Raw genomic sequence first — 24,039 nt, 5'->3', positions numbered from 1 at the left:
ATCAGTTAACTTAACATGCAAGGTTATGCAAATAAGAGGAAACCGGACAAATCCTACACCCGATTTTAAATCGGGTTCTCAGAACTCTGAGGCAGATGTGCCATTCAATCATCCACCGTACAGCCCAAAATAAAACCTTCAAGATGGCGCCAAATTGTGTGGCTACCTTAGTTATGTGTGTTCTAGTATCCTCAATGTCATGGGAGACACATCAATAGAGAGCCCTGTAACTAATACAAGTCCTTCTTGGATTTTTTTTTTTTTTACTTGTCTCTGGAAGTTACAAACATTCTAACTCATTTTGTTTTTAATTTCCCTATCAGTGTGTCAGAGTTTGCCTCATCAGCTCACGGTCCAGCAGATCGTCCTGTCAGCGCCTATGGCTTTCGACCAGATGAACAGCTTTTCAACTACACCACCTCCTCCCAGTTGACATGGAATCTTGTCAACACCAATACTGATCCAGCAATTTAGGGTGGTGTTTTTCTTTTATAAAAGATCCAGATGATTATTATAATAGTATAGCATCCAGTGTTTTATGTTTCTCAAACTAAGGAAAAAAATTAGCATTTTTAAGACAATGTTGGTAGCAGCTGAACGTGCCACCAGCACAGGAAATACCTAAACCAAGGGTTACAACGTGGTGCCCGCAGTCCCCAGGTCGCCCCTAAGGACGCAGAATACCTACCAGTATTGGAACAGTAATTTTCTTGAAATTTTGAACATTGAAAAATGGAAAAAAAACAGCTGAGATTTATAGAAATATTGTTGAATATTGATAATGTTTCCTAATTATTCTGAGAAATCATTAACAGATCAGTGTCTTTGTTTAAGTGAATATCTATCCATTTTCTTCGCCGCTTATCCTCACGAGGGTTGCGGGGAGTGCTGGAGCCTATCCCAGCTGTCAATGGGCAGGAGGCGGGGTACACCCTGAACTGGTTGGCAGCCAATCGCAGGGCACATGGAGACAAACAGCCACACTCACAATCACACCGAGGGCCAATTTAGAGTGTCCAATTAATGCTGCATGTTTTTGGAACGTGGGAGGAAACCGGAGTGCACGGAGGAAACCCACGCAGGCACGGCGAGAACATGCAAACCCCACACAGGCGGGTCCTAGATTGAACCCGGGACCTCAGAACTGTGAGGCCAACGCTTTACCTGCTGAACCACCATGGCGCCTAAATGAGTATCATTATTTATAAAAATATCACTGAAGGAAATTTGAGCAAATTTGCCCTCTTTATGTGGAGCAAACTCGTAGCTTTTTCAAAAAGGTTGGTTACCTGGCCTCGGGAAATAACACTATATATTGTAGAGAAAATACAGCAACTTACAGCTAAACAAAACACTACTAGCGTTTTGATATGGCCAAGTTCAGAACTGAAGTTAAATATGAAAGGGTTTAAACGGACCATACTGACTAACAGATGAACAATTAGCTTTAGTCTTGGTAGTCTGCAATGTTTCCGGGGATCTTAAAAGCCTAGGGTGTTCTTTTTTTTTTTTTTTGGAAGGAATTAATTGTTCTAGAAATGATACTTAATCTTAAAATCCCCTGTTCAAATTCTAAACATGTAAAACACATTTTCTTTTTATATTTTTTTGAAACTGTGTCTAAAAGAACAACCGCAGGTAATGTCCTGTCTTGGGCATGTTTGGCTGCTTTTAACATGATGGCAGTTGCAAAATTGCCAAATATGTAGGGACATGAGTGTCATCTTTTTTTCAAACCAATACTAAGTATATTGTACTTGCTCTTGGGTACTCACTGGTACATACTATGTGGGAGTACTCCCAGCATGCTTTGTGGCAATACTAAGGATGTGAAAAGCGTTTAAAGTGCATGTTTCGTGCCAGTTATTTCTTCAGTCATTGTTTTGTTTTATTTTTTGTTAGTTATGCTACTATGTTTGCTGTGGTGTGATCATTTTAATTTCAAGATTACACCGTGAGTGGGAACAGTATGTCAACTAATAACCTGCCTAAACACACTGTGTGGGGGGAAAAGGGTATACTGTATCTGAAATTGTGCGGCCTGTATGTATAATCTATGATAATTTAACCTTTTAATGGGATTAGGAAAATAAACTTTCCCATGATATTCAATTTATGGGGAAATTGCAATTATTCAAAATCTTTATTCCAAATGCAAATGATGATTTGCAGATGTCATACTGTTATAATGTAGCTACTGGCAAGGAAGACCTTGTCACATTTGTCTTTTATTTTTATTTTAAGAACCAGTTGCTAGTAGTGGGAGCCCTTTTCAAGTAACTGATGGTATCAGTACTCCCTCATTCCTACAGGAGGTTTAAATACATCTCAATAAATGTGAATGTGGTAGAAAATGTATCATTTATTTCAGTCCAGTATATTAATTCATTGAACGTGGTAAAATACAATGTAATGTAATTGCAAACTCCTGCCTAATTTATACATTACAAATGATTTTCATTGTTTCTAGATGTTTGTGAGGCAATCTTGTAGTTTCTAGAGATGGTGAATTTTGGATTTTCATTTGCTGTAAGGTATAATAAAATACCTATATTGAAAAATGCCTCACTTTTTGAAAGGAACGTTTGTGAAAAAAGTGTTTCCCTCTTTCATTTTGTGATTTTTTTTTTTGCGTTATTGTCACTGAAATGTTATCATCAAACAGGAAATATTGATCAAAGACAACAGAGGTAAACACAAATCCCGTTTTTAATTTTTTATTATTAGGGAGAAAAAAATCAAACCTACATGGACCTGTGTGAAAAAGTGATTGCCCCTAAACCAAGTAACTGGTTAGGCCAGACATGGCAGCAACAAATGCAATCAAGCATTTGCAATAACTTGCAATGAGTCTCTTACAATGCTGTGGAGGAAATTTGGCCCAAAGAGGTGTTGTAATACAGCCACACTTCAGGATTTTTGAGCATGATCCTTTGGAGGGTCAAGGCGCAGGATTCTAGTCGGAACTTTAATAAGGCCACTCCAAAGTTCATTTTGTTTTTCTTTAGCCGTTCATCCAGGCTGGTGTGTTTTGGACCATTGTCCAGCTGCTGAACCTGTTTGTTTCAAGTCGAAGCACCAGGAGATTACCGAGGAATCTGGCTGGCCTGCATTGCGGGCCATCTCAACACCAGCAGGTGGTTAAGCAAGGTATGCACTGCACTATCCGTGAGTTTTTTTTTTTTTGACAATTTCTGCCTTTTTGGGAGCGTAAAAATCTTTACAAAGCAGACAGTCTCTGTGAAAACACACAAGGGGTAAAGTTTTTGGTTGCCAAGATTTTCTACTGTGTGAATGTCATTCACCGTCCTGTAAAGAAAACGTCTACAGAAACCAAGGACAAAAGGATCGTGTTGTTCCCAAACAATTGGAGGAAGAAGAGATAAGGCGAGACAAGGTGCACACAGTTTCATTTATGTCATCCAAACAATCAAATGAGCAATATGTGTGGAGCCACATCAGCCATGGCTTCACCGCGCCTTGTAACTGTACTCCCTTATGGTGGTGGCTTTCGCTATTGAACATTATTGTGTGAAAAGTGACTGCTGTGCGGACGCCAGTGGGGATTTCAGTTCGTTCACACTTTTCTCAGCTTTTTTTTCGACGGAATGTCAGCATCGTATTTTCCATAAACCGTTTGAAAATGCCGCTCCACATTTCCCTTCTTTGGTATTACAATAGTACACTGGCAGATGAGACAAACTCACTTTGAAAATGACCGCCTCCCATTCTGTATGAAAGTGATATGTGTTTGTCTTCTTCTTTACTGCAACATCCATACTCATGTTTGATAAGATTTCCTAAGCGAGGGCTTAAAATAGGGGGGAACTCGCTGACTAGTGTCTTTTCTTGTACTAAGTGTCATAGCACTTGCGCGGTGAGCTAAAAGTTAGAAAAATACGGCTGTCTTTTTTTTTTTTTTCCTGCACGCCATCGCAATCAACCCAAACTGCCTCGTGATCGACCGCGATGCATTGAGCACCCCTGATCTGGACATTTTCTTAAATGAAATGTGGTTGACAGAAAGTAAACTTTAAACAAATTTTAGATTTATGAACAAGTGTCAAACAGTGTCATGATCCTGCCGCTCCAGCCTGGGCTGTGCGGGTGCCTGCTCGGTTGCGCTGATTGGGAGGCGAACACCTGCGCCTCATGCGGGCTGATTATGCTGTGTATTTATATGACCCTGATGACGACTGGCCTGCGCCAGTTCGTTGAGCTTCATGTCCCGTTCGAGTACTCCCGTATCCCTGATCGACAACCCTTGTGTACCAACCTTCGCCTGTTCTCCGACCAACCCCGTAACCCTGACTCCTTTGACACTTCTGCCTGCTTTGATCGTTCTCCTGTGTACCGACTCCTGCCTCCCCGCTCACCTGCTCTCTTCGCCCGACGTCCCAACTACCGCTGCTGCACCTGACTGCCTGCCCAATCCCCGACAACGAAATAATAAATGTTTAAACTACTTTGCATCGTCCTGGTCCTGCATTTGGGTCCTACTCCCGTTCCGATGGGACGTGACAAACAGGGAGAAAAGGTGGTGGTATTGCCGTTATTTTTAAATAATTATTTAAATGTAAAGAAATTATACTGGATGATTTTAGTTCTTTTGAATATCTGTGTTTTTTATTGAAAGGTGAACCAAAGATTATCAGTTTGATAATTTATAGACCTCCAAGATGCAATGGAAAATTTATAGAGGATTTTTCAGAACTGTTGTCAATTATTTGTCCTGATTACAACTGTTTTGTCATAACAGGGGACTTAATTATTTCAATGTAAAGAAATTATACTGGGTGATTTTAGTTCTTTTGAATATCTGTGGTTTTTTTTTTTTTTTTTTTTTTTAGTTAAAGGTGACCAAAAGATTATCGTTTTGATAATTTATAGACCTCCAAGATGCAGTGGAAAATTTATAGAGGATTTTTCACAACTGCTGTCAATTATTTGTCCTGACTACAACTATTTTGTCACAGGGGACTTTAACATTAATGTTAACAATAACGTGCAAAAAACAGCCAAAGAACTTTCTGCAATACTGGACACATTTGACCTCTCTCAACATATTAAGAGTCCAAGTCACACTCAAGGTCACATCTTAGACCTCCTCATCTCTAAGAGTGTTGAAATTATATCGATTGACATTAAGAATGTGGCTATTTATGACCATTTTTGTGTATTTTTTGAATCACATATTCTTGTTCTTCAGAAAGTATCTATATTAGGAAACAGTTAATAAATGAGAGTACTGATACTAAGCTTATGGACAGTGTGGCTGTGCCACAGACTGTGAATACTGAGACAGTTGATGAACTTTTGGACAATATCACCTCGATAATCACAAATGCCATGAACATGTCGCTCCTGTTAAAACTAAGACCTTCCAGAAGCGAACTAGAATACCGTGGAGGAGCACAATGATGGTCAAGAGATCTAAATCAGCATGAAGGAAAGCAGAACGCAAATGGAGAAAAACTAAATTCCAAATTGACTATAACCTCTAGAGACAGTCTTTGTAATTTTAACCAGGAGTTAGTCAGAGCTAGACAGCAACACTTTTCTGAAATCAGTAAGAACCTCATCAATACTCGTGCTCGTTTTCCTGTGGTTGACAAGCTCACAACCCCCCTGTCCTCAATCAAATAGATGCAGAGCTCATAACGGGTGACAAATGCGATGAGTTTGCCTGTTATTTTAGTGAAAAAAATACAACCTCAGCAACAACAGTCAAATGTCAGCACAAATCTGCAAAAAGATAAAATGATTGTACATCTGAAGCCATCCAGGGAAAAGTCTATTAACCAATCAGAATTTGATACAGTTGACAAAAAAACTGTCGCTAAAACTGTTTAGCAGTTGAAATGATCAGCAAGCTGTCTCGACTCAATACCATCTGACTTTTTCAAAACGTTTGTGAAGTCAGTGCAGCAAATAATCAATTGCTCACTTCAGTCTGGCAAGTTTCCCAAAGCTCTTAAAGTAGCTGCTGTTAAGTCTCTTCTAAAAAACTGAGCACTGGACAATTCCATGTTAGCAAGCCATAGACCAGGGGTCGAGAACCTATGGCTCGCGAGTCGTACCTGACTTTTAGTGGTTGCATGTGGGTTGCAGAGCCCTCATAATGACATACTGTACATGTGATTTCTGTCGTGCATAGAAGGTTTGTTTTACTGGAGTTGCCGTAGTTTGGTGTGGGAGGCAACACAAATGACGCAAAAGAGACTTTATACTAGTGAGTTTGCTGTAGTTTAGTGTGGCAGTCGACGTCCACAGGCCCAGAAAGGTCTAACGCCAATCGTGTCGGAACAACTAATTACGGAAACGATTTTGACAAAGGTAGCTCAAAGAAAAAAATGTGAGGATTACCGAAGTTTTCAACAAGAATGGACAGCATTTGTGGAGAGGGAGGGTTCCGCTGTGTGTTTAAATTCACAGATGGGGAGTATGCCAAAGGATTCATACTCTACGTTGCCAATAAATATTTTGCCAACTTCGCCTAAAGACAAGATAATCAAACGAATAAAAGACATCCCTTTTGTCAGCAAGAACTGTTCACCATCGTACCAGCATGATGGCAAATCAAACTGAATTACATTCACGATGAACAGATAGAAGTCTCAACGCCTGCGTGAAGCTTAACTTGACGATGTATGAAACAGACTCCAAAGCCATCAGCAAAACTGTGCAGCACCAGATGTCGCATTAATGTTAAGAAGTACTTTTGTCATTATTGGTGAGCAACAGCGTGACAATGTTATGTGAGGTTTATCACCTAACTTGCTGGAATAGTTGCGCAAATAACGGACAAGAAGTCATCTTTCTTCTGATAAGGAGGACGTGAGAGACAGGCCAGTTACAGTCTCCAAACACGTTCTGAACCAGCCTCTCACGTACTTTTTTTTTTTTTTTTAATTATTATTTTTATGAGAAAACACAAGGTCAAAAGGAGGGGTGAGCAGATGAAATGAACAAAGGTACAGTTTTGGTGATGATGTGGCACATCGTACGATGATGATTTAGCACATTCTTTGGTTATGATGGAGTTGTCCTTGGCCACTTGTAGGAAGATACTGTTGCATCTGTGGGTAGGAGCTCATCCTGTGAACAAGACTCTTCGATGCAATGACAATGAATACATTTTTTATGAAAATAAATACACACACACAGAGAATAGAAAATCATCATCGTCGTCACGGTCATTTTAAAGGATACATCTCCGCCACGTTTTCGCTCGTGGGTGAATTAACAGTGTTAATACGTTTCACAATGAGAGCACGCAGACAAGGAATCCAACAACATACACACAAGGTCAAAATTGCTGGAAAAACAGCATTTGATACCAAATTTGAGGACAACATGGCTGTGCATCTTCCAAAGGCATTCATCCAGGTCTCTCACACGGAGGTGTCAATACCAGATCGAGTCATTCAGGGTTCGAAGCCCCTCGATGGCATGACTCCATAGCTGTTTGTTGGCTTTCACTGCGCAAAATTGTTCTCCGATCATAGCACAGATTTCTCCTCTCTCAGCCAACCTGTCAACAGCGACTCCGCTTCAGAATGCCATAAATGAGCAGAATACTGTTCACGCACAGTTACAAACCCTCTCTGTGTCCAGTTGCCCAATTCTTGTATGTTGTGATGAGTGGAGTTGATTCTGTCTACGTTTTTGTTGGTTGTACGTCAACAACCTGAGGACTCAAATCCTGCTGCCAAATTGATCAGCCAATTTATACTCACTTAGAACCTCAGTGGCGTCGATGTATGTTAAAACACTTGTCGTTCCCATACCGCTTCTCTTCCGACCGTATACACAGAATCCCCCTGGTTTTTTTTGTCTTCATTATCAGGTACTGTTCATCTCATAAATTCAATTTTCTTAGCCGCTTACTCTCATAAAGGTCGCGGGAGTGCCAGAGCCAATCCCAGCTGTCATCAGGCAGGAGGCAGGGTACACCCTGAACTGGCCGCCAGCCAATCACAGGGCACATCGAGACATACAACAGTCGCACTCACAATTACACCTAGGGACACTCCAGAGGATCCAATCAATGTTGCACGCTCCTGGGACACAGGAGGGAACTGGAGCGTTTGAAGGAAACCTACACAGACATTGGGGAAACATGCAATTCCATACAGGAGGAGCTGGGACTAAACCCCAGTCCTCAGAACTGTGAGGCCAAAGCCTTACAGCTGCGTCACTGTGACACCTTTTTTCTTCCATGAGAACTCTATTATTTTGAAATGCCTGTTGCAATTTAAAACCAATTTTCTACATCTAATTTAGTGTGTATTTTAATTAACTCAAATTCCCTTTTTTTTTTCTATGTAGTTATCAAATTTGTTTGGGGTGGTTCCCACAGGTACCACTCGAGCAGAAAAAATAAAATCCAACACCCAACAAAAAATTTTAAGTGTTTAGTTGCCATTATGATAGCAGAGTCAATCCCCTGAATGCCTCAGTCGGGGTGTTTTCTTCACCGGAGTTGAGATGGAAGGGTTCTAAATACCATGACCCCCTTTGTAACTGGACTACAGCAACTTTGGCAGTGGGAATGAGAACAGCTATCTTACAAATAGCCAATAAAACACATTAGTATTAACAATGGTTTCAAAATCAATAACCTTCTTACAATGAGACAAATTAACTCAAGTATTCTTTCTGCTATTTTTAAAGCTGTTGGCATGTTTGGTTGGAAAGAGTTTTTTTTTTCTTCTTCTATTTTCTTTTTCTTCTTCACTTTTAATTCAATAGACTCATGGATAGTTTTTAAACAGATATTGTGGTGTAAGGAGCTGTCCTCTACATTGGCTCAAATCACCTAGTGGATTATATCTTGCTCATGTCAAACATGTCCTACATTTTTTTGAATAAAAATTGAATCCATAAATTGTGTAATGTTGATTGTATAGACTCATATTCCTCCTGTTTGAGATATGTGACAAAATCATAGCTCAAAATGGCCGCCTATTTATAGGATAGGTTTGTTGTTTGGTCATTCACAGATGTCTTTTGGGAATGTTGCACTTCTTTTCTTTACGGCTTGTCCCGTTAGGGGTTGCCACAGCGTGTCATCTTTTTCCATCTAAGCCCTTCTCGTGCATCCTCCTCTCTAACTGTCTTCATGTCCTCCCTCAGCACATCCTCAGCACCCTCCTACTTGCACATATGTACTTAATGTGTCCTTTATCTAAATTTGTCATTTAGGTTTTTTTTTTTTATGCAGCTTCCGTTTGCATTCTATCATAAAAAGCATTTCCCAATTCAATCTTTGTTTGATGTATGTGTGAGGCATTTGCATACAGTAACAATTTTTTGGCATTTGCATTGCAATAATTAAATCAACTAACAATTTCGCATGTGTTACTTTGGCTGTGGATGAATTCATCTCCCTATTTTTTTTCTTCCCATGCTTCGCAAAAACATGCACAAATTGCAAATGCATATTGGCTGTCTATACCACGCATTTTCATTGATGAGCCATTAACAAATAGCACTTCTTTCTAAAAGCTGATCTCTCAGGCCACTTCTACTTTTGGCTCATATTTCTGCTAACTTTTGACAATCATGTTTTGCACCATCCTCATGACTTTCTCATGACGTGGTAAAAATTGTTCGACATTGCTTTTTTGTCTCAGTACGCAGTTGCAGTGACTGCATGTGGTACTCTTTAGAATCAGAGGATGGAGCAAACCTATGGTTGAACTTGTTTCTACAGCAATAGATGTCACAATAACTGATCTTACATACTGGGGTAATGCACATGCTACGCTGAGTCTATGTTGCACTAAAACTGAGGTCATAAAATGTCCTTTACAATCTAGTATCTACATAAAGGATTTGCTATAATCTGACACTAGTTCCTTCTTTAACTCACAGAAAACATTTTCTGATTCTTCTGTCCATTTTAACAATGATGTCATTTTGAGGTCTTCCTCATACATTAATTTGGACAAAGGTGCAGTTATTGTTGCATAGTTTGTGGTTTTGGTACATTAAGTACAACTTTTTTTGTATCATCTAAGATTGTTCTTCCTGTGCTAAAAGGTTGTGTCCCTAGCTCTTATTTTGTTGTTAACTTGTTCTAAGTTGTTGCTAATCTTGTGTCCCTCCTGTGCTAAATGTTTTAACAATGCTATTGTATCACTTTGCAAGTTTCCTTGTGGGGTGATGTAACCAAAACACCATCTTCATGAAGTAGAATTTGATTGCCACTTCATGGTTAAAATGTGTACATACTAGCTGTCAGAACTTGTGAATAAATTGTTGGCTTTTCACAGTATACTTGAGGTAACCTGGTAAATGCGTATTTTTGCCTTCAAATGCAACTCAATCCATTACTGTAAAAACTTTTGTACCTTGTCTTAATTAATTCAGCAATATGTATGTTGGGACACAAGGTGCTCGCTGTGTTAACAGCAGCATTTATTGCTTGGAGGTCTTGAACCGTTCTCCAACCTCCTGATCGGGGTGTCTGGACATTCAATTATTACCCCTGCACTAACTAATGACTCAATAACAGGCTTTATGCCATCTAATGCATCTGGCTTTAATGGATATTGTTTCATAAATAGCCTACATTCTGTTTTAGGTCTAATTTGTACAGGTTGCGCTCGACAAACGAGTGTTCAGTTGGTTTTCATAATGAAAATCTAGGGCTGGCGTGTTTTTTTTGTACCACATAAAGAAAGTCTTCATTTATCTTATCCTGTTATTCTGTTAGGAAATGTTCTGCTTGCAGTAGCGGTGTCTTTCCCATAAAAGTGGTAGCTTGTCTGTTTCTTATCGTTCAGAATGTTCTCCACATGGAGGGCACAATTAAAATATTCCTCCTATGTGTCAGTAGTCAGGCCAATGTAATGTTTAACCCAGATGTAATTTGTGTCTTTTAAACCTGCATGAAGAGCATGTCAAGTGCTATTTGAAATGGCCTATTCTCCATCTTCCTGCAGGCCACTGTAAATCTTGAATACAGTTATTATTGTCACTCTGTATTCCTCAGAAGGCTCATCATCTTTTGTTTTTCTCCTATTTTAGTGTAATTTGCTCTCTGTGTAAATCCTTGGATCCTTGGTTACAAGTCACCTAACTTGGTGATAAGTTGCAGCAGTCTGCGTGGGAGATAGTAGTCCTCACAGTCTTTACGACCATTTCAAGTCAGTTCCGTCTGATCAAGTCTTGGTGGTGTAAGTTGGGGTAGAGCGGTGTGGTTGGTTTTCTCTATTCATTATCTTGTTCTTTCCTTTTTCTACCTCCTTCTTCTCTTGTACCACCATTAGGTATCGTCATACCTATCTTAGGTCTTTTTAGTAAGGTCACCTTTATTTCTACAATCTGTCATTTTTCAACTGAAATATTTTTAGCGAATTAAGATGGCCAGCGGAATTTTGTTATATATTTATGTAAATATTTTAGTTTTCTGGGATTTGTGCTTGGACAAATTTCTAATCCTTGCCAGTTAAGTTGTCCCTCTCCTTTTGTGTACTAATATTTTCCCCATTTTGCAAATTTGGAGCCAACAGACTACACCTGTCGTGTACTACGGTTGGTGTTTTTGTATTAGCCAGGGTGACTGTTAAATACTCTTGCTTGGTATTCCTCAGGTTTCTACCCTGAAGGGCGGAGGAGTCTTGCCTTTGCATCCAAACAAGTCGTCACTTCCAATCCTGTCTCTCAAACACTCGTTTATACAATCACACACGGTTTATACGGCAGTTTTATTCTATGTTATTTTATATAGACTGTATTTTATTTTCCACGGAATTTAAGTACGTACATGAGTCCGGCCTCGTTAAACGGAATTTAACTGTAACGTATACAGACAAGTCCGCCCTCGTTACGGTCAACGGAATTTAAGTGCACACGAGTCCGCCCTTGTTTACCTTTTAATGTTTAGACGAATCCGCCCACGTTACGCGGGATTTAATTGTGACCGATACAGACGAGTCCGGCCACGTTACACAGAATTTAACTAACGTATACAGACGAGTCCGCCCTCGTTACGCCGAATTTAACTACTTCCTACACTTTACGTTCGCGTAGACTGCGACGCACCTTCGCTCCCGTCGACAATCACTCCTCGTAAGAAAATTGTTCTTGCCAAGACGTCTTCTTGTCAGTTGGATTTCCGTCAACCCTCAGATCGCAGTTAGAGAGTTCGAGGACCAGCCCCTTAACGAGTCTGTGTTGCTGTTGCCACGGTCTTCCTGGAGGTCGACTCTGAAGCTGGGATCCTCGGGTATCTTGGAATCCGGCTCGAAGGACCAAGAAAATGTGTGAAGAAGAACAAGAAGTCGTCTTTCTAAGGAGGACGTGAGAGACAGGCCAGTTACAGTCTCCAAACACGTTCTGAACCAGCCTCTCACGTACTTATATCTTGATATCTTGCATGGGGCTCCACTCCAATTGAGACTGACTCTCATGTTTAGCTTCTTCCATTTTCTAATGATTGCTCCAACAGTGGACCTTTTTTTCACCAAGCTGCTTGGCAAATTCTCTGTAGCCCTTTCGAGCCACGTGGAGTTGTACAATTTTGTCTCTGGTGTCTTTGGACAGCTCTTTGGTCTTGGCCATGTTACAAGTTTGAGTCTTAGTCTTGTATGGGGTGGACAGGTGTCTTTATACAGCTAACGACCCCACACAGGTGCATCTGTTTTAGTATAATACATGGAGTGGAGATGGACTTTTAAAGGCGGACTCACAGGTCTTTGAGGGTCAGAATTGTAGCTGATAGGTGTTCAAACACTTATTTGCAGATGTTTTACACAAATAAATCCTTAAAAAAATCATACACTGTGATTTCTGGATTTTTCTTTTTAGATTATCTCTCACAGTGGACATGCACCTACAATGAACATTTCAGACCCTTCATCATTTCTAATTGGGAAAACTTGCAATATAGGAGGGTGTTCAAATTCTTAATTTCTTCACTGTATAACTCCAATCCTTAAGTCCTTGCAGTAGCTTCCAGTCAGCTTTAGAATAGATTTTACAGTTCTGCTACTGGTCTATAAATCACCAAATGATTCAGGTCCTGAAGATATGAAAGAAATGCTTACAGAATACAAACCCAGAAGCCCTCTGAGATTGACTGACTCAGGTCAAATAGTGGAGCACAGAGTCCAAAGCAAACATGGTGAAGCAGCATTTAGGTATTATGCTGCACACAAATGGAATAAGTTGCCAACAAAGGTGAGGTCAGCCCCAAGTGTGAATGTTTTTAAATCCAGGTTGAAAACTCTTCTTTTTTCTCATGCTTTTTTGAGTATATCCACATTTTAATCACATTATTGCACTGTATGTGGTTTTGTCTTTATATATATATATATATATATATTCATTTTTATCATTTTTATCCCATTTTAAATGTTTTATCTCTGTTTTCAAATGCTTTGAATCATGTAAAACACATTGAGTTACCTCGTGTATGAACTGTGCTATATAAATATATTTGCTTTGGTTTGCTCTCTTCGGTGTTCTCTTGTGGTAATTATGCTCAGCCAGCCACTCCTAGTAAAGTTCACCACTGTTCTATGTTTTCTCCATTTGTGGATAATGGTTCGCTGGATTCTAAACATTTTAGAAATGGCTTTAAAATCTATTCCTCACTGATAGATCTCATTTACTTTTTTATTTCATCCTGAGTTTCTTTGGATATAGGCATGATGTCTAGCTTTTGAGAATATTTTGGTCTTTTTCGCTTTGTCAGATAGGTCGTATTTACGTGATTTCTTGATTGAGAACAGGTGTGGCAATATCAGACTTGGGTGTAGATGAAGAAATTAAACTCAGGTATGATAACATAGCCATGAAGGTTTGAATTTTTTTTTCTCTCCCTGAATAATGTTGATTACAAACTGTATTTTGTGTTTGCTTGTGTTGTCTTCAACAATTTGTTCCATGATGGAAACATTTAAGTCCGACAAACGTGCAAAAAAATACTTCAGGAAGAGGTCAAAAATGTCACACAACCATTTAATCCATCCATTTCCTGTACTGCTTTATCCTCACTAAGGTCACAGGCATGCTGGAGCCTGTCAGCCAGAAGTGGGGGTTCACCCTGAACTGTTTTCAGAAAAAAATAGTCTTCAATCAAATTACCACGCATGTTTTGGGATGTGGGAGGAAACAAGAGTATCTTGAGAAAACCCACAAAGGCATGGGAAGAACATGCAAACTCCACACAGGCAGGCCCGGAATTTGAACCCCGGTCCTCAGAACTGTGAGGCGGATCTGCTCACCAGACGGCGCTGCTATTATAATTTAGGAGGGTGTTTTAGTGTGCCACAGGTTTCCTGGTGATAGCTTCACACTAGAGTCCATACCCTAAATAGTGGTACCACAAGCATTTCATTTCCAAGTTCTGAGTTTAGCTCATGACCATTACATGTCCTGCCACCTAGGGATAAAAGAAAAATATTGCGTTCTTTATTTCTTTTGGCCAGAACTTTGAGCCAATGTTGTGAAATTCTGTCATTCATCCCATATTTGTCAGATCTCAGGGAAACAGAATTGGATGATACCTGCAGCTCCAGTTAAACCAATTCCTGTTATTTCTAGACTGTGTGGAACCCCTTTCAAAAACAAAGTCAGGTAATCAATACATACTCACAATAATGTGTATTACCCAGAAACTATTCCCTTGTATTCCTTGAGAGCTCGTGTTATTGTCAAGGCACGGATTAAATCCAATTCTATGTATAATATCTTTCCGTAGGTCATGTCAGAGCTAAGTGTTAAACACCAACCTTCAAGTACTCTTTCATTCAGAATCAGAATCAAGCAGGCAACAACACACAAGGAATTTATCTCCGGTAGTCAGTGCCCCCCGGGTACAACATTCATGTTGAGTACTGAGAAGAACAACAAACAAACTAAAAAAGAACAAAAACAATAAATATTCTAGCACATTTTAAGTGTCTGTTTGACATTTTAATTTCACTTTAACATACAGGCAGGCAGCACATAGAATTTATGGTCTCTTTTTAATTCATAATGAACAATTGCCCAGTCTGATGAAGATCACATATCACGAGATATATCACATACCAATGTATGGACACACCCAGCGGCAACAGTGAAGGGGGAAAAAAGCGTAAAAAAGATCAAGGGGCGATCCGTCTATGGCAGGGGTCGGCAACCCGCAGCTTTGGAGCCGCATGCAGCTCTTTCATCCTTATGTTGTGGCTCTGCCTGGCTTGTGCATGTTATTTGTCTCAAAAATGTGTTTCATGTCTTATTCAGTCAAAGTTTTTAACGTCTTTCTTTAAACCTTGTGGAATTTCAGTATCACCATTTGCATTCTTCAGAGGCATTTGAATGCACATTTGACGTGCCAGCAGGCAGATTTGACAGCCGGCATGCGCTCAAAGCCCAGCGACACCAAAACTGCACAATATCTGATCAAAGTATTTAATCTGTTGTTGTTCGCTTATTTAATTGTAGATGTAAATTGTAAGATTATTGTGATCTCGAAATACATCGTCGCTCAAAATCCACTCCCCAAGCTGCTGAGACACCTCCCAGATAGCAGTTTACAGTTCTCCATAAAGTTGACAGTGACTTTACTACAGGGGTGGCACGGTAGCTCAGCTGGGAAGTGTTGACTTCACAGTTCTGAGATCTCGGGTTCAATCCTGGACCAGCCTGCGTGGGTTTTCTCCGGGCATTACGGTTTCCTCCCACATCCCAAAAACATGCAACATTGATTGGACACTCTAAAGTGCCCCTAGTTTTGATTGTGTGTGTGGCTGTTTGTCTCGATGTGCCCTGAGACAGATGCTTTTCATGTGACGTTATGAGTCACATAACTTTTGTTTACGACGCCATACTGGACGGCAAAACTACAATACAACTTGCATTTTTTTGGTGATCTTTTTGTGAATATTGAGTTTGTTATAAGCGTGGTAGGGCCTTTTCATCACGGTATTTCATTGTGTGGCTTATGGTTGTAAGAACAGACAGAAAAAGGGGTCTGACACTTCAGGCATTATTTACCTTTTTATGGCCATTCATATAATTTACTGTGGTATTCTCCACACTTGTTACATGTCTTTACGGAGGTCTTTGGGCTGTCAATTTGCCTACTAGCACCCGCAGTGAAACTTTGTTTCCAGGTTTGTGGTGGATAACGTGAACCTCGTGGATGTCGCTAGCCATGGCCTTCAGCTGCATTTTTGATAACTCGTGGGAGCGGGATATGTTGATCGCTTTTTCGAGCGTGAGCTCCGGCCCCTGGCTAAGTAACTTTTCTCGTACACTCGGTGAATTGGTAGCGAAAACTATGCAGTCTCTGACCACCTCATCACTGTTTGTGTAGTTACAGTCTTTAACCAAAAGCTTGCGTTCTGTCACAAAGTTCTCACATGACTCACTCACAGGAGTCACCGCTGGGTTTGTTCGTTGTTTTTTTAAATTCACACTCCCAACAACAACAAGCTACTCGGACATAGACACGCGATGTCACCATTTTCACGGCGCCATATTGACGATCAAAAAGAGCTACTCGACAGTGTGGGGGACATTGAACCGAAGCAGGATATACAGAATGCCCAAGACTTGTTATGCTGTTGGTTGTTACAACAGACAAGACAGATATTCAAAGAGATCATTCTATGGAATACCGGCTGAAAAGACGAGAAAAGATTGATGAATTTCGGCAATTAAACGTGATGGATGGTGCCCAACCAAATACACACGACTGTGTATCTCAATCTCAAACTTCTCAAGAAGTATTTATAATGCCAAGTTGCCTCATTTGAGAACAATGCGTTTAAAAAAAAAAAAAAGATAGGGAGTCGTCTCCAACATACGGAAGCGTATAGCACCCACACGTCAAACTTCGGTAAACCTCTCCCCGACAGACTTTTTTTTTTTAAATATGCATTGTTCTTAAATGAGTCCAATGCATATTTTAAAAAATGGTTGATGCTAGATCGATAATTGAAGTTCAGCTTTTTATTTAATTTGAAAGAAACCTTCAACTCAGTGATTTTTCAGCAAGAATTAAAAACATGTTTAATGTGTTTAATGATTAAAATGTAATTTTCTGAAACATGGATGACTGCATGGATTTCAGAAGCAACACAGTATTTAACTCTACTGAATTTATATAGAAATCTATAGAACTCTATAGAATTTGATCAGACCAACTTGTTCTACAGAATGTCAGTTGTGACTTTCTATTGTATTTCTACAGAGCAAAATGTTTCTGTAGAAATTGTATAGAAAGGTTTGAAGAACAGAAAGTGGCACAATGCTTGATCTCAAATTTCTATAGAATTAGTACAGAAAATAATTTCTGTAGAACAATTTTCCTGCAAAATAAGAGTTAATACACATGTTGAAGTTGCATCATAAAATGCATCAAGTTTTCGTTACAATATATCAATACTCTAATGACTGTGGAGATTTCAAAATAGGCCAAGTCCATCACGTAAGACAAGCCACTATTATAACGCCAACATCTTGAAAAATCGGAAACCAGCTGTCAATGTGTTGAAGAGGGCATTTGTTGTAAGGGTTAATCTTACATGACGGACTTCCCCAAAAATAGCTTATTGAAACCATATGCCATAATTCCATGTTTTAGTGTTGGAACACATACAGCATATGAAATAGTTTTGTAAGATTTTGGTCAGCACAGTTTAAGTACATTTCAATGTGTACCTGGGTCTTTTTTTAACCAAGATTGGGTGCATCAAGATTGAGTAGTAGTAGTGATTACTGTGCTTAAGAATCTTTCACTTCTATGGTGACTTGCCAGCTGTGTACTGTTGAACTGATTGCAGTTTCCAGCCATATTTGAATCATTCACGTACATGACGGCTTGCGAGCCTTGCCCATGGAGGAAGTAGATATATGAACCACCCACCGTTGGCAAGTTTCTAGCATCTCTTTCACATGTAACCTAACTCTAGTTTCAAACAATAACAGTGAGAGGCCAGTGATTTACAGCAAAAGTACTACGTTCACAGTGCTTCGATCACGATCAACCAATTGGCCAACAACAGACCAAGGAGTAGTCATAAACATTCTCGGACCAAATCTAGATTTGAACCATTATTCCAGAGTTTTAAAGATGCGGGTTCTGAAAAACACTCAATCAACTGGATTTTGCCCCATTACATCTTGAGTACCAACATGACCGACAAAAATAAGCAGCTGACATGATTTTTTTCAAGTATTAGTATTAAAGTGTATGTCAGCACCTTTCATCTTCTTCTTTTTCTTTCGGCTTGTCCCATTAGGGATCGCCACAGCGTGTCATCTTTTTCCATCGAAGCCTATCTCATGCATCCTCCTCTCTAACACCCACTGTCCTCATCTCCTCCCTCCAAACATCCATCAACTTTTTCTTTGGTCTTCCTCTCGCTCTTTAGCCTGGCAGCTCCATCCTCAGCACCCTTCTACCAATATACTCACTCTCCCGCCTCCAAACATGTCCAAACCATCTAAGTTTGCTCTCTCTAACCTTGTCTCCAAAACATCCAACTTTGGCCGTCCCTCTAATGAGCTCATTTTTAATCCTATCCAACCTGCTCACTCCAAGCGAGAACCTCAACATCTTCATTTCTGCTACCTCAAGTTCTGCTTCCTGTTATTTCTTTAGAGCCACCGTCTCTAATCTGTGCATCATGGCCGGCCTCACCACCGTTTTGTAAACTTTGTCCTTCACCCTAGCGGAGACTCTTCTGTCACATGGAACACCAGACACCTTCCGCCAACTGTTCCATCCCGTTTGTACCCGTTTCTTCCCTTCCTTACCACACTCACCATTGCTCTGTATTGTTGATCCCAAGTATTTGAAGTCATCCACCCTCGCTATCTCTTCTCCCTGGAGCCTCACTCTTCCCCCTCCACCCCTCTCATTCACTCACATATATTCTGTTTTATTTCGGCTAATCTTCATTCCTCTCCTTTCCAGTGCATGTCTCCATCTTTCTGATTGCTCCTCTGCATGCTCCCTGCTTTCACTGCATATCACAATATCATCTGTGAACATCATGGTCCACGGGGATTCCAGTTTAACCTCGTCTGTCAGCCTATCCATTACCACAGCAAACAGGAAGGGGCTCACACCTGATCCCTGATGCAGTCCCACCTCTACCAACTTAAAGTCCTCTGTCACACCTTCAGCACACTTCACCATTGTTCTGCTGCCCTCATACATGTCCTGTACTATTCTAACATATTTCTCCACCACACCAGACTTGTGAATGCAGTACCACAGTTCCTCTCATGGTACTTTGTCATAGGCTTTCTCTACGTCTACAAAAACACAATGTGCTCCTTCTGACCTTCTCTGTACTTTTCCACGAGCATCCTTAAGGCAAATAATGCATCTGTGGTTCTCTTTCTATGCATGAAACCATACTGTTGCTCGCACATACTTACTTCTGTCTGTCCTGAATCTAGTCTCCACTACTCTTTCTCAAAACTACATTGTGTGGCTCATCATCCTTATTCCTTTGTAGTTTGCACAGTTCTGAACATTGCCTTTGTTCTTCAAAATGGGGGCTAGCACACTTTTTCTCCATTCTTCTGGCATCTTCTCTCCCGCTAGTATTCTATTGAATAAGTTGGTCACAAACTGCACAGCCACCTCGCCAAATTGGTTCCATATCTCCGCTGGTATGTCATCAGGACCAGTTGTCTTTCCATTTTTCATTCTGTTCATTGCCTTTCTAACTTCTCCCTTAATAATCATTGCCACTTCCCGATCATTCACTCTTGCCTCTTCTACTCTACTTTCTCTCCCATTTTCTTCATCCATTAACTTCTCAAAGTACTCTTACCATCTACTTAGCACACTACTGGCACCAGTCAACATATTTCCATCGCTATCCTTAATCACCTTTACTTGCTGCACATCCTTCCCATCTCTATCCCTCTGTCCGGTCAAACTGTAGAGATCCTTTTCTCCTTATTTCCTTTCTAACCTAGTGTACATGTCATCATATGCCTCTTGCCTTGGCTACCTCTACTTTTGCCCTACGATTCCTCTCAATGTATTCCCAACATCCAATGCACCTTTTTGGTCATATTATACAGTTTTTTTATTCAGAATTCAAATCTTAAATCCATTATGAATGAAACTATTTTATGTTTCGCTTCTCGGCAACAAATGATTGCACATTGCTTGATCCGCTGGAAAAACACAACACAGCGAAATTAGACGACGAGACACGATGCGTCACTAAAGGTGACAACATGGCGACCATTGGAGTACATTGTGAGAACGACCATGAATTTTCCAATATTTTGAGCGATGAACACTATTCCAAAGGGATCTACGAAGACGGTGAAGAATACGAGCTTCATTAAGTCGTTAAAAGTTATCAATTTGAGGCAGTTAGACAGCATACACGTTCAAATGGAGACGAAATGGCTTGCCATGAAGTAGCCGTCAGACGGAGGGAGCACCATATGGCTCAGATTGGAAACAACGAGTTTCCCACGAGGAAGCTGAGTCTGGGAGCTCTAAGGCGGGCTCTTCTATCTCTGGGGTTGAGGTCGCTGAGGTGGTTAAAAAGCTCCTTGGTGGCAGGGCCCCGGGGGTGGATGAGATTTGCCCAGAGTTCCTAAAGGCTTTGGATGTTGGTGGGGCACGCCTCTGCAACATTGCGTGGACATTGGGGACAGTGCCTCTGGATTGGCAGACTGGGGTGGTCGTCCCCCTTTTTAAGAAGGAAGGTGTGTTCCAAATAGAGAGGGATCACACTCCTCAGCCTCGCTGGTAAGGTCTACTCAGGGGTACTGGAGATGAGGGCCCGTCGGTAAGTCGAGTCTCTGATTCAGGAGCAATGTGGTTTTTGTCCTGGCCGTGGAACAGTGGACCAGCACTATACCCTCGGCAGGATCCTCGAGGGTGCATGGGAGTTCGCCAAACCAGTCTACATGTGTTTTGTGGACTTGGAGAAGGCATTCGACCATGTGCCTCGGGGAGTCCTGTGGGTTTTTTTTTTTTGGGAGTATGGGGTACCAAACCCCCTGATACGAGCTGTTCGGTCCCTGTATGACCGCTGTCAGAGTTTGGTCCGCATTGCCGGCAATAAGTCAGACTCATTTCCAGTGAGAGTTGGACTCCGCCAAGGCTGCCCTTTGTCACTGATTTTGTTCATAACTTTTATGGACAGAATTTCTAGGCGCAGCCGAGACTTAGAGGGTGTCCGGTTTGGTGGCCTCAGCATCACATCTCTGCTCTTTGCAGATGATGTGGTTCTGTTGACTTCATCAAGCCATGATCTCCAGGTCTCACTGGAGCGATTCGCAGCCGAGTGTGAAGCGGCTCGGATGAGAATCGGCACATCCAAATCTGAGACTATGGTCCGCAGTCGGAAAAGGATGGTGTGCCCTCTCCAGGTCGGGGATGAGATCTTACCCCAAGTGGAGGATTTCTAGTATCTTGAGGTCTTGTTCACGTGTGAGGGAAGAATGGAGCGGGGGATCGACGGATGGATCGGTGTAACAGCTGCAGTGGTGCAGACTTTGTATCGGTCCGTTGTGGTCAAAAGGAGAGTCTCAAGAGTCAAAAGGCGAAACTCTCAATTTACCAGCCGATCTACGTTCCTACCCTCACCTATGGGCATGTGATGTGGGTCGTGACCGAAAGAACAAGATCCCGGATACAAGCAGCCAAAATGAGTTTCCTCCACAGGGTGTCCGGGCTCTCCCTTAGAGATAGGGTGAGGAGCACGGTTATTAGGGAGGGGCTCAGTGTCGAGCCGCTACTCCTCCACATTGAGAGGAGCCAGATGAGGTGGCTAGGGTATCTGATTCGAATGCTTCCTGGACGCCTCCCTGGTGAGGTGCCCGGCATGTCCCACCGGAAAGAGACCCGACCCGGACAAGCGGTAGAGAATGGATGGATGGATCGATGGAAACGATTGTTAAGCATTTGTGAAGTTCTTGTTTGGTTTAATTAGTCATAAACTGATAAATAGTAAAGGCTTCAATATCCTGAATGTATATACAAAGTTTTCGGTCTTGTTTTAAAAATATGCAAATGCCGTATATTTAGCAAATTGTGACGCGACTTCCTGATCATTCATTGTCCAGCGCGATGGATCTGCCTGTGCTTGTATGAGAAACTATCAACAGTACGCTGTGCGTCACTATTTTGCGTGTACAAGGCTCATTTATTATCACACCAAAACAAACAGAAGATCAAGTTGGTGTATTTTCACAAATCAGATTTCAATGAACGAAATCCGTTTAAAATGGTGTCAAGTTAATTTGAATTCTGAGATAGCTGGTCTTAACTTGCTTCAATATCAATGTAATTTCACGTGCTAAACTGATGCCATAACCAGACAGTATCCAGACCCGTCCAAACCCCATTTTAGTCACAATTTTTCCAAGATGTCATGAGCAAAACCGCAAAGCATTTTAATGAAAATAGTAAACCGGTGTCTTGTTTTTTGTTTGGGGATAAATGCTTAAAATACAAAAGCAAAAGGACTGGATGGTTCTGTTTACTAGACTGATATGGGTGTTTGAGCATGTAGAAGTTTGTGAATGTGAACAGATTTTTATTTATTTATTATTTCCACAGGTGTGCATGTAAATGGTGCATTCCTAGGCAAACAACAGAAGAGAGTTTTTGTTGCCATGAGAGTCAATTTATTCACCAGAAAATGTCAGATTATCCAGACCAACTACAGTGCATGACGGAGCACCCAGGATTTATTGACAGTCTTAACCCGTGGATACTGGAGGTTGCCTACTTACAATTCCAGGTACAGTTTTGTCAGCGACTGAATTTTCCACGACATGAGTCAGAGCTATTTTTGAAATAAACAATATTTCTCCTAATCAGCCTAGCTTTTTGCCATTTACATTCATTCATCCATTTTATTCATCGTTTATCCTCACAAGGGTCACGGGAGTCCTGGAGCCTATCCCAGCTGTCATCAAGCACAAGGAAATGGAGATCCCGACTGGACATCCCGGAGAAAACGCACACAGGCACGGGGAGAACATGCAAACTCTACACAGGTGGACTGGGATTGAACCGGAGTCCTCATAACTTTAGCTTTACAGCTGCTCCTCCGTGTCACCCTACTAAAAGCAGCATTTGTCCAATCAATGCTTGTTCAAACAAAGTCCCATTCTGGAAAATTGTCATTTTCTTATTTTCAGGTTAATGCGACATACATCTTATAAACAGCTTGTCAGATGGTGTTGATAAATTTTTGGCAGAAATATTCGCATGCCACTTCCCTCCTGCTGTGTGTCAAAGATTCATGACACCTTTCCTGGTTCAGAGGGCTAAGAGTACACAGGATTTAAATGGTTTACATCCTAATTTTGTTTTTCTTTGTGTAAATGTTGATGTATGTTTGTATATTAAGTAAACATACACCACAGAAGAAGAATCATTGCATTTTTATTGAACTGTATGCTTATATTTTGTATAAATATGTTACATAACATTGGCACAGAATTATTTGGTCTTTCAATAAGAGTACTTTGAGAACACCTGAGGTTGAAATACATGTTGCAGTATTCTCTCTGCTGTCGGAAAGATGTGTTCCGTCATGGATAGGCACTTCAGTCTGGCAACGTTTGGAATGGACCATAGATACAGATTCAGCATCTGCTAGTTTTATTTCAACCTCGTGTGCAGAAGATGCTTCCTGCAACATCAGTAATTAATGGAAAGATAAGGTTCGAAGTTTATAAAATAAGAAAAAATGTATTGACAAAACGACGCTCACAGTTCTGAGGACCCAGTTCGATACCGGCCCTGCCTGTTTGTTTGCATGTTCTCCGCCTGTGTCAGATTCCGCTTATCCGCAGGACTAATCAGGAGAAATGTCCTGACCGACTCTCCAGTTGAAGGGTTAAGCTACCCCTTTACCCCAGCCGACTCTAACGCCGTGCATGCAGGAGGACGGGAGCTTCTCAAGTCGGTGTCGAGATCAATTCGTCTCGGTGTACTAACTGCCTTTAGTTTTGCAGAGCCAATCCGGTCTGAATCCATTACACTTGTCATTGACCTAGTAAATTTAACAATCCTTGTTAAAATCGTACAGA

The 24,039-nt window shown here is 40.9% G+C and overlaps 1 protein-coding gene and 1 long non-coding RNA gene across 6 annotated transcripts in view; both read left to right on the top strand.

Moving 5' to 3' along the window:
* Positions 1-2,574, top strand: part of kifap3a (kinesin-associated protein 3a) — a 206,669-nt gene extending 204,095 nt beyond the window's left edge. For 2 of the 4 annotated variants that reach the window (XM_061825097.1, XM_061825096.1), the window contains one exon: positions 324-2,574. In XM_061825097.1, the coding sequence (XP_061681081.1) occupies positions 324-474 (151 nt within the window). In that variant the 3' untranslated portion in view covers positions 475-2,574. The remainder of the gene's footprint in view (positions 1-323) is intronic. The other 2 variants (XR_009795737.1, XM_061825095.1) reach the window with 2 other exon arrangements.
* Positions 2,575-2,613: 39 nt separating this feature from the next.
* Positions 2,614-23,277, top strand: LOC133503961 (uncharacterized). Of its 2 annotated transcripts, none has more exons than XR_009795873.1 (3): positions 2,614-3,150; positions 22,556-22,739; positions 22,879-23,277. It is a non-coding gene; the product is annotated as an uncharacterized LOC133503961 (long non-coding RNA). The 2 variants fall into 2 exon arrangements; XR_009795874.1 differs by lacking the exon at positions 2,614-3,150 and adding an exon at positions 13,095-13,191.
* Positions 23,278-24,039: the final 762 nt, after the last annotated feature.

Source organism: Syngnathoides biaculeatus, chromosome 7 (genome assembly GCF_019802595.1).
Source record: "Syngnathoides biaculeatus isolate LvHL_M chromosome 7, ASM1980259v1, whole genome shotgun sequence".
NCBI classification, from domain to species: domain Eukaryota; kingdom Metazoa; phylum Chordata; class Actinopteri; order Syngnathiformes; family Syngnathidae; genus Syngnathoides; species Syngnathoides biaculeatus.
Note: the sequence above shows the minus strand (reverse complement) of the source record. Positions and strands in the feature narration are given on the sequence as shown.